Raw genomic sequence first — 11,364 nt, 5'->3', positions numbered from 1 at the left:
CTTACAGTTCAGAATTTTACATTCAATCCCAAATTCATCTCCATAACTTTAGAGTTTATTTCTGTATAGACTTTATATTTTGTATATGGTGATGTTTAGGTTGAGGCTCAATATTTTGCTGATGCATGTCTTTTTTTCCCTAAATTGCTTTGGCACCTTTATCACAAGTCTGTTGAGCATATTTTTGTGGGTGTATCTCTAGACTCTCTTTTCTGTTCCATTGATCTGTGTGTGTATCTTCTTACCCACACCACATTATCCTGATTACTGTAACAATAATATTGAATAGAGTAATCTCTCTCACTCTATTCTTCTTTTTTTTTTTTTTTTTTGAGATGGAGGCTGGAGTGCAGTGGCACAATCTCAGCTCACTGCAAGCTCTGCCTCCCAGTTTCACGCCATTCTCCTGCCTCAGCCTCCTGAGTAGCTGGGACTACAGGCACCCGCCACCATGCCCGGCTAATTTTTTTGTATTTTTAGTAAAGATGGGGTTTCACCATGGTAGCCAGGATGGTCTCAATCTCCTGACCTCTTGATCCGCCTGCCTCGGCCTCCCAAAGTGCTGGGATTACAGGTGTGAGCCACGGTGCCTGGTCATTAAATATGGTTTATAAAATTTATTTTAAAAAGGGTAATCTATGCATTTCTCCTTTTTATGTTCCTTCTTCCTTCATAGTGATCTAAAATCATTGTTTAAATAATTTTCTTTGTGTTAAAAGAACTTTCTCTAGCCAATCTTTAAGGGTAGGTCACCTAGCAACAAATTATTTTTGTTTTTCTTTGTCTAAGAACGTCTTTATTTCCCCTTCATTCCCGAAGAATCGTTTCACCAGATATAGAATTTGCAGTTGACAGTTCTTTCTTTTTACTATTGAGAATTTTGTGCCACTCTCTCTGGCCTCCACGGTTTCAGATGAGAAATCTGCTGTCATTTAAATTGGTATTTTCTTGTAAGTAATACATCATTTCTTTCTGGCTCCTTTCAAGATTAGTTCTCTTTGTCTCTACTTTTCAGAAGTTTAATTATGATGTTTTTTACTTCCTTGGGGGTTTATCTTATTTGGGTTTCATTCAGCTTCTTAAACTGGAAAGTCTGCATCTTTTGCCAAATTTGGGGAGCTTTCAGCCATTATTTCTTCAAATAATCTTCATTATTTCTTCACTCTTTTCCTTCTCTTCTGGGACTCTCATAATACAAATGTTGACGTCTGATAATCTTTTGTTATTGTCATCTGAGTCTCTGAGGCTCTGTTTATTGTTTTTTCATCTAGCTTGTAACCTGTTTAGATTGAGTGAATTCTATTTATCTCTCCTCAAGTTCACTGACTATATCCTCTGTCATCCACATTCGACTTTCTGAGGCCATACAGTAAATATTTCTTTCTTTCTTTCTTTTTTTCCCATTAAAAGTCATGTTTACTAATCTAGCACCACAATTCCAGTCTTAGAACCTCCCATGCAGTTGGAAAGGGAATATGGGAAGAGGTGAGCATGTTGGAACTGTAGGGTAGTTCTCAAATTGGAGCCCCATTTTGCTTACTCTAAAGCAAAAAACACAGGGTCTAGCAAAGAAGAGAAGTGCTGAGGCTGGAGACGAAAACAAAAGCTTTTGGTTCAGATGGTAAAGGAGGCCCTCAAGAGCAGTAGAATCAGTGTTTCCCGAAGGCAGTGCTGGAGACAATCTCATGCTCTAGGGGGTTTCTTCTTAGCATCCAAGTCCTTTTTAATGTCTTCAAGTTTTTTAGCCAGGTTTGGTGTGTCATAGTTCTGAGCCAGATACATTCCAACCACGTTGCCCAGTGTAAATCCAAGCAGGAACTGGAGCATGATGTTGGTGGGGAGGGCGAGGAGGGCTCAAAGGACTGCTGCAGCTCCGCGGGCCAGTCTGAGCCTCAGAAAATATTTATTATATTTTTCAGTTCTATAATTTCCTTTTGTTGTTTCTTAAATAACTTTTTAAAACTGAGATTTTTTTTTTTTTGGGTTTCTCATTTGTTTCAAGAGAATTTGTAATTTACCATTGACAGATCTTTGTGATGGCTGCTTTCAAATCCCTGTCAGAGAATCCTGCCATATGACTTATCTCACTGTTGGCATCAGTTGGTTGTCTTTTCTTACTCGAATTGTGATTTTTGTGGTTCTTGGTGGGATGAGTCATTTTTGGTTGTACCCTGCACATTTCATCATTTATGTTAGGAGACACTGGGTCCTATTTAAATTTTTTTTTTAACAGGTGCCACTCTGTTTAGGATTAGCATGCTGGTCCTAACTTACTTTTTGTGGGATACAGTTCCAGTGATGGTTTAACTTTCAGAACTTTTGTGGTATTCTTTTGGTCGGTTGGTTTATTTGGTCCTGCTGTTGCTCCCACTAGTTCCTGCTACAGCTGCCTGATGGTGCAAAAGCATTTCCCTGGGCCAGGCTACTGAATGTCTGTCAGTGAAAAGCAGCGTTTCAGGCCCAGGAGGATAAAAAGGCTCTCTGGGCTGGGCTGTTTGTTGTGGTAGGGACTCCTTTGCTGGTGCTGCTGACTACCCCGGTATCTCTTGGCAGGAGAGGAGTCTCAGGCTCAGTGGGAAGAGAGCACTTCTCCTGGTCAATTATTGTTAGCAGGTCTTCCAAAGGATCTCCCTTGTGGGTGGTACCAGGCTTGCTACCCATATTGTTGGAGGGACTTTGATTTAGCAGTGGAAAGGGTCAACCTGCAATGCCTTCTGTCGCTATTTTGGGGTTTGGGAAATATCAGATATGAGTTATCTTTCTTGTTGGGCAAAGGAATGATCAGATGTTCTGCTGCTGTGTTTTTCCAGGGTTCCCAAATCAATTCTTTCTGTTTGCACGTTTCATGGTTCTCCTTTGGTTGCCTCTTATATTATTTCCAGGGTTTATAGATGTACTTAGTGGGGAGAAGGAGGGAAAAATGAGTCTATGGCGATTTTGTCTGATCAGAAATCTCCCATTTTTAAAAATTGGGTTGTTCATTTTTAAAATATTGAGTTTTAAGAATCTTTAATATAGTCTGACATAAGTTCTTTGTTACCTATATGATTTGGAAATGTTTTCTCCCAGTACATCACTTGCATTCTTTCAATAGCGTCTTTTGAAGAGCATAAGTTCTTAATTTGATGAATTTCAATTTGTCAATTTTTTAAATGGATTGAGCTTTTGGTGTCATATCTAAAAAAGTCTTCATGACCTTGGATTAATAGGCGAAGATATTTTGCCTACTAATCCAAAATCTTTGCCTAATAATTCAAGGTCACAAAGATTTTATCCTAAAAGTTTTGGAGCTATAGATTTTACCTTATGGTTCTTGATTCATTATGCATAATTTTAATATATGGTGTCTCTTTGTCTGCTTTGGCCACTATTACAAAACAGCAGAGACAGGATATTAGACATTTAACTAATGTTAATGTCTAATGGCTAGACGTTAACTATGTGATGTGTATGACGTGCTAATAATGTACAAACGTAAATGCATACATGTGTACATGTACATTTATAATGTATACATTGTAAATGGCTGAAAAATAGACATTTACATCTACAGTTTTAAGGCTAGAAATCCAAGATCAAAGTGTCAGCATGGTGAGTTCTGGTGAGGACCCTCTTCCTGGCTTGCAGACAGCTGCCTTCTTGTTGTATATTCATATAGCAAAGAGAGAGAGTGAGCTCTGGTCTCTTCCTCTTTCAGTTGATAAGGGCACTAATCTTATTATGGAGGCCCCATCATCATCATCTCATCTTAACCTAATAACCTCCTAAAGACCTCATCTCCAAATACCGTCACACTGGGGATTAAGGCTTCAACATATAAATTTTAAGCAACACAAACATTCATATAATATGGTGCAAGAAAAACATCAAAGTTCATTTTGTTGCACATGTACATCCAATTGTTCTAGCACTGCTTGTTAAAAAGACTATCATTTATCCATTGAATTGCCTTTGCACGTTTGTCAAAATTCAGTTATCCACATGTATGTTCATTTATTTTCGGATTCTGTATTCTGTTCTGTGGATCTGTTTATAACACCATAGTGTCTTGATGACTGCAGCTTTATAATAACTCTTGAAATTAGAAAATATTAGCCCTCCAACCTTGTTCTTTATTTTCAAAGTTATTTTGACTCCCCTAGGTCATTTACATTTTCGTATGAATTTCTGATTCATTTTGGTAGTTTCTCTTTTAAAAAGCTTGCTGGAATCTTAACTGGGATTGTATTGACTTTAAAGTTCATTTTGGGGAGGATTAACATCTTAACAATATTGAGTCTTTTAATCTATGAACATAATATATCTCTCCTGTTATCTAGGTCATCTTTAATATTTCTCATGAATGTTTTGCAGTTTTCAGTGTACAGGTCTTGCACATCTTTTGTCAAATTTATCTCTCTATATTTCATGTTTTGATGCTATTGTAATATTATTTCTTAATTTCTCTTTCTGATTGTTACTAGTATATGGAAATAGAGTTGATTTCTGAATTTTGACTATATCCTACAACCTTGCTAAAGTCGCTTTTTAGTTATCTTGCTTTTTTTGGGAGATTTTCATAGCATGATTTTCCACAGACAATAATGTCATGTGGAACTAAAGACAATTTCAATTCTTCCTTTCCAATTTGGATGCCTTTATATCTTTTTCTTGACTTACTTCACTGATTAGAACCTTCAGTGGAATATTTACTAAAAATGGTGAAAGCAGTCATCTTTGCCTCATTCCTTTATTGGATCGAAGAAATATTCTTGTATTTCTAGGGTTTTTTTTTTTAAATCAGTAATAGATGTGGGATTTTGTCAAATGATTTTTCTGCCTCCATTGAAATGATCATAGAGTTTTACTTTTTAAGTGTTTGTTGTCATGATAAATAATTGTTTTTATAAAAAAATGCTTAACCATTTTGCATCCTTGGATAAATTTTACTTGGTCATCATATATTATCCTTTTAATATATAGTAGGATTAAATTTGCTAAAATTTTATAAGAAATTTTGGAATCTATATTCATAAAAAATATTGATTTGTAGTTTTCTTTTCTTTAATGTTTGTATCTGTTTTTGGTATCCAGGTAATGCTGGCCTAATAGAATAAGTTAGGAATAATCTTTTAAATTTTCTGAGAGTTTGAGTTGAATTCATATTATTTCTCCCTTAAGTGTTTCACTCTTGTTGCCCAGGCTGTAGTGCAATGGTGTGATCTCAGTTCACTGCAACCTCTGCCTCCCGGGTTCAAGCAATTCTCCTGCCCCAGCCTCCCAAGTGACTGGGATTACAGGCACCTGCCACCACACCTGGCTAATTTTTGTATTTTTAGTAGAGACAGGGTTTTACCATGTTGGCCAAGCTCGTCTCGAACTCCTGACCTCAGGTAATCTGCCCACCTCGGCCTCCCAAAGTGCTGGCATTACAGGTGTGAGCCACTGTACCCAACCAGGTCGTACACTTACTGTTAGGTTGGGGACATTATTGTAAGCATACATCTTAGCTTAGTCTAGCTTATGTGCCATGAAGGCTCTGTCTGATGTTTAAGTACAAACTGCCAGGACCACTCATGGATACTTTCTTTCTCTTTTTTTTTTTTTTTTTTTTTTTGAGACGGAGTCTCGCTCTGTTGCCCAGGCTGGAGCGCAGTGGCGCGATCTCAGCTCACTGCAAGCTCCACCTCCCGGGTTCACACCGTTCTCCTGCCTCAGCCTCCCAAGTAGCTGGGACTACAGGTGCCCACCATGCCCAGCTAATTTTTTTTTTTTTTTTGTATTTTTAGTAGAGACGGGGTTTCACCATGCTAGCCAGGATGGTCTTGATCTCCTGACCTCGTGATCCACCCGCCTTGGCCTCCCAAAGTGCTGGGATTATAGGCGTGAGCCACCATGCCCAGCCCTTACTCACAGATACTTTCTTCCTCCCTTATTCACTCAGACAACTACACACTCACAATTTCCTTGGCTGATTTTGTCAGAGGATGGGAGGTGAGCGCATCCCAATACATCATCTTCCCATTCCAACCTCTCCCTAAAGAAACAATATTCTTGTCTCCTCCCACGCCTTCTACTTCTCCTAACTCTCTCCCCCAAGACAGGATCAGAGCTTCGCTAGGTTCTTGGTGAAGAGAAACAAGAGAAACAAGTCTTCACTTTTTTTTTTTTGGATGGAGTCTTGCTCTGTTGCCAGGCTGGAGTGCAGTGGTGCGATCTCAGTTCACTGCAACCTCCACCTCCCAGGTTCAAGCGATTCCCCTGCTTTAGCCTCCCAAGTAGCTGGGATTACAGGCACAGACCACCACACCCAGCTAATTTTTTGTATTTTAGTAGAGCTGGGGTATCACCATGTTGGCCAAGATGGCCTCGATCTCCTGACCTCGTGATCTGCCTACCTCGGCCTCCCAAAGTGCTGAGATTACAGGCGTGAGCCACTGCGCCCAGCCAAGTCCTCGCTTTTTGTTGCAACTCAGAAGAGGGAGCGTTCTTGGCCTTGCCTTGGCAGACGTGCATCACATACTTAAATACATAAACATAAACTGGGATGAGTGTTATGAGAAAAAGCTTCATAATGCTATGAGAAAATATAGCGTGAGGGCCTGGCCTAGTCTATGGGATGGTAAGAATGTCATTTGAGCTGAGAGAGCAAGGAGGAATAGGATTCAAGTGAGGAATAGATGTGGGGTATGAAAAAGGAGAAAATATAGGCCAGGCGCGGTGGCTCACGCCTGTAATTCCAGCACTTTAGGAGGCCAAGGCGATAGGATCACCTGAGGTCAGGAGTTCGAGGTCAGCCTGGCCAACATGGTGAAACCCCGTCTCTATTAAAAAATACAAAAATTAGCCAGGTGTGGTGGTGCCTGTAATGCCAGCTACTTGAGAGGCTGAGGCAGGAGAATTGCTTGAACCTGGGAGGCAGAGGTTGCAGTGAGCCAAGATCACACCATTGCACTCCAGCCTGAGCAATAAAAGCAAAACTTTGTCTAAAAAAAAAAAAAAAAAAAAAAACAAGGGAGAAAATATAACGTGTAGAGGGAGAGGCATGTGGAAAGGACCTCCGGTTGGAGAAACAGAACATGACAGCATGGCTGGTGCACAGAGACTGAGACTGAGACTGAGATCGGGGAAGCAGGCAGGGCCCAGGTCATGCAAAGTCCTGTTGGCCACAAGAAAGATTTTGTTCGTCCTCTTAATGGTTTTGAGACGAAGAGGGTTGCATGATCACATTTGTATCTTGAAGGCTGCTGTGTGGAGAAAGGTTAGAGCAGTTGAGAGTGACGCTGAAGAGACAGGTTAGCAGGCTATTGCAGAAATCTGGCCAGACGTGAAGGCAGCTGAGGCTGGGGTTGTGAGGGTGCAGAGACAGAACAGTGGCCGAGAATTTGATAGGTGCAACTGACCAGGTCCCAGCCAAAGTCTTGGCAGGGCATCAACATGGAGTATGAAGGACAGGGCAGTGCAAAGAGTGAGGCTCAAGTTTCTGAGCCATCCACTAGGATAGAAAAGAAGTCAAAGTTTAGAGAGAAAGATCATGAGTTCAGTTTTGGGTTTGCAGAGTCTGTGGTACTTTTGTGATATCCTGTAGATAGGCAGATAGGCAAGTCAGGAGCCCAGAGGAAAACAAGATCAGAGATACACACGAGGGAATTATGAGCCTAAAAGTGCTGATTAAAGTCACAGCATGAATATGATTACCTGGGGGAAGTGTAGGTTCAGAAGAGAAAAGTAATGAAGAAAGCAGAGATGCTGGAGGCTAACCATGAGTGAACGTGAGATACAGAAACGCAAAAACGTTAGAAGAAAATAGAGGAAATAAAATGAAACTCTATTTCTGGGAAAGGAAAGCCTTCCCATGCAAATCACGAGACCTGGAAGCCATAAATGAAAGGACAATCAGATCTGAATGCTTTAAACATTTAAAATTTCTCAACGAGAAAGACACCACAAAGTTAACAGCAAAGCAAACTGAAAAGAAGGATTTGCAATATGTTCCAAAGACAAAGATTAAAATCCCTAAATTCCATAAGAAAAAAAGACAACTTAGTAGAAAGCTGGACAAAGGAATGATTAGACAATACCCATAAAAAAAGACACACCAAACCACTGAATGCAGGGAGGCGTGTTCCATGTGCTCAGGAACCAGTTATGGGTAAATCAACAATGAGGGGCTTATGCCCACCAACTTGGCAAAAATTAAATGAAAGCATTCCTAGTGATGTGGGGAAACAGACACTTATATCCCATTGGCATATTATGTTTGCAGGACAGTTTGGTAGAATTTGTCAGAACTCTAACCAGCCATGTCTCATTTAGAATCTATATTAAAGGAAAACTCATACACATGTGCCAAGATGCATTTAGTTATAAAGAAATGCATCATGATTTTGTTTACAAAGGTTAAAAACAACTGGAAGCAGTATAAACCCATACATACCATATATATGTGTATATATATTTATGTATGCAGGCATATATAAAAATATCATATAAATACATAAACTATAAAGGTAAACTACCTATCATAAAAAAAGAACCTTCGCGAGGTCAGGAGTTCGAGACCAGCCTGACCAACATGGTGAAACCCCATCTCTACTAAAAATACAAAAAATTAGTCAGGTGTCGTGGCATGTGTCTGTAGTCCCAGCTACTGGGGAGGCTAAGGCAGGAGAATCACTTGAACCCGGGAGGCGGAGGTTGCAGTGAGCCAAGATTGTACCATTGCACTCCAGCCTGGGCGACAGAGCGAGACTCTGTCTCAAAAAAAAAAAAAAAGAACCTCTTTGTGCCAAAAGGGTATATGTGTTTATGAATAGAAGATGGTGGTAACTGTTTGCCACTGCTGTCTCTGGAAGAAGAAACAGGAACGCAGTGTGTTGGGTCATGGGAGGGTGTAGAAGAGAGATTCACATTTTGCTCTGGAAACTTCTGAATTATTTGAATTAGGCATAACAAGAATGCATTCTTTTTTTTTTCTTTTGCTTTTATTTTATTTTTGAAACAGAGTCTCACTCGGTCACCCAGGCTGGAGTGCAGTGGTACAATCTCAGCTCACTGCAACCTCTGCCTCCCGGGTTCAAGCAATTCTCCTGCCTCAGCCTCCCAAGTAGCTGGGATTGCAGGCGCCCGCCACCACGTCCAGCTAATTTTTGTATTTGTAGTACAGACAGGTTTTCTCCATGTTGGTCAGGCTGATCTCGAACTCCTGGCCTCAAGAGATCTACCCACCTCAACCTCTCAAAGTGCTGGGATTACAGGCGTGAGTCACCGTGCCTGACCAAGAATGCATTCTTATATTAGCTGTGTAACAAATAAATTACAAAAAACTTGGAAAAGAGAAGTCCAGTGATGGCTTTCATGGAAAGTAGCCCTGAGAGGACCAGCCACCTACTGCTGCCTGGCTGCCTCTGCTCTGCCCTCCCAGCTGAAGAGTGGTCATTCTGGTGTCCTGCTGCCCGCCCTCAGTTCCCATGTCCTTGGTCCTGGGACAGGGGGCAGGTGTGGAAGCTCGCAGCCTGCTGGAGCTGCCCCAAGAGGGAGGTGCCAGTCCCGTTGGGAGTTCCCTGAACTCCTGTTTAAAAGCACGTTGACTCCCCCCATTCATTCACATAACCTGGCAGAATATTTTCGAATAAATCATGAGCATGGCAGTTACATTCTCTAAAACACACTGGAAAAAGGATTATGGTATTTACTGTGGGGACAGCAAGATTGATTCTCGCCCAGAAAACCTGTCAGGTTCTTGATTTAGGGAGCCGGGGATCAGCACAGGTTAGCTCTGAATTATATCGGCTTGCTTCTCCCACAGGTCGCTCTCCTGCTCTAGGAGACATTTTTGGGTGGGATGGGTCTGGAGCAGCCACTGTCCTGCTGGTCCCTTCCAAGATGGCCCACCACGGCCACGGATGCAGCAGAGCTCACCACCCCATAGCTGCCTCCCGCCATGCCCTCACTTCTGCTCCCTGCTCCCCTGGCCCTGGCACCTGCTGCTTGAATTCCAGCTCCTTAGCTGGAATTGCAAGACCTCCTTGATGGAGCTACTGCCACTTCTCTGCTCTCTCCCATCACTTTCTGCTCACGGCATACCTTGAATGTGACTGACCCTTCCCTATGAAGAGGAGCGAGCAGAGAAACCAGAGAGGATCCCATTCTTGGGCAGCTCAGCATCTGTGCAGGACAATGACACAGAGATCCTTGCTCCCGTGTGCTTAGTTCCCTGATCAATGGGCCTCGCAAGTGGGGCACGGAGGAGGCAGCATCCACACTGTTCCTCCAGGCCTCACTTCCTCTGCTCTCTATGGGCCAACAGTGTCCCCAGGTCACCTTTGTCAAAACCCGTATCTCCCTTTGTCGTCATTCACTTATGCTGCTTCTATGTTTCCTCTGTGCCTAGTGTGATGTCTGGAACACCCTTGGACTCAATGGGCCTAGATGGAGTTATCAGTTGCCCTTGTGTCAGACCTAGCCCATTCTTGGAAATAAACATCTAGCTATCCAGAGGCCACCAGGCTCTTCTGGTAGGAATCAATGAAGGGTCAGCGGGCAGGTGGAGCAGGTAACAGTAGCCTGCCCTCTGAGGTCAGATCTTCCTTTCCCATAAAGAAGTCCTGGCCAGGTGCTGTGGCTCACGCCTGTAATCCCAGCACTTTGGGAAGGCAGAGTCAGGCTGATCACAAGGTCAGGAGATCAAGACCACCCTGGCCAACATGGTGAAATCCCATCTCTACTAAAATACAAAAAAATTAGTTGGGTGTAGTGGCGTGCACCTGTACTTCTAGCTACTTGGGAGGCTGAGGCAGAAGTATCACTTGAACTCAGGAGGTGGAGCTTGCAGTGAACCTAGATTGCGCTGCTGCACTCCAGCCTGGGTGACAGAGCAAGACTCCGTCTCAAAAAAAAAAAAAAAAAGTCCCTAGAAAAGAACTCCCATTTCCCCAGAAAAATGGGTAATCTGCACCCATTTGCAGCACGGTTCAGGCAGAAGCAGGAAGTATTTCTCTATAGCTTCCATATCTTCCCAAATGGGGGAGGGAGACAAGAGAATCTCAGAGCTATATGACTGGGTGCCACCATTCCCCAACTTGAGGGGTCAAACAGAACCCTAACAATTTTAATTTAAAAGATTTGTATGCTCGTCAACGGTGATCTCAGTTTTTGCCAAGAACAACTGGTGAGTATTTATGTTACTAAAAAGCACATCATGATGATTTGCCTAAAATAAAGAAAGAGGTTATTCCCTCAAGATGGATGTAAGACTCTTAGGAGAAAAGATAAGGGTATTGTGGCTTTTTCCATAGCAAAGCTTCCCCATTCCTCTGCTCAGCGCGCTCAGGGTTCATGAATTTTAGTGCCTGTGGTGAGAAGCAGGGCTCCCCCAACCATTAC

At 42.1% G+C, this 11,364-nt stretch overlaps 1 protein-coding gene across 1 annotated transcript; it reads right to left on the bottom strand.

Moving 5' to 3' along the window:
- Positions 1-1,374: 1,374 nt before the first annotated feature.
- On the bottom strand, positions 1,375-1,854 carry LOC102123193 (short transmembrane mitochondrial protein 1). The gene has a single exon (XM_045375510.3). The coding sequence runs from the start codon at positions 1,825-1,827 to the stop codon at positions 1,684-1,686; it is 144 nt and encodes a 47-aa protein (XP_045231445.1). The 5' UTR covers positions 1,828-1,854; the 3' UTR covers positions 1,375-1,683.
- Positions 1,855-11,364: the final 9,510 nt, after the last annotated feature.

This window comes from Macaca fascicularis, chromosome 16 (assembly GCF_037993035.2).
Source record: "Macaca fascicularis isolate 582-1 chromosome 16, T2T-MFA8v1.1".
NCBI classification, from domain to species: domain Eukaryota; kingdom Metazoa; phylum Chordata; class Mammalia; order Primates; family Cercopithecidae; genus Macaca; species Macaca fascicularis.
Note: the sequence above shows the minus strand (reverse complement) of the source record. Positions and strands in the feature narration are given on the sequence as shown.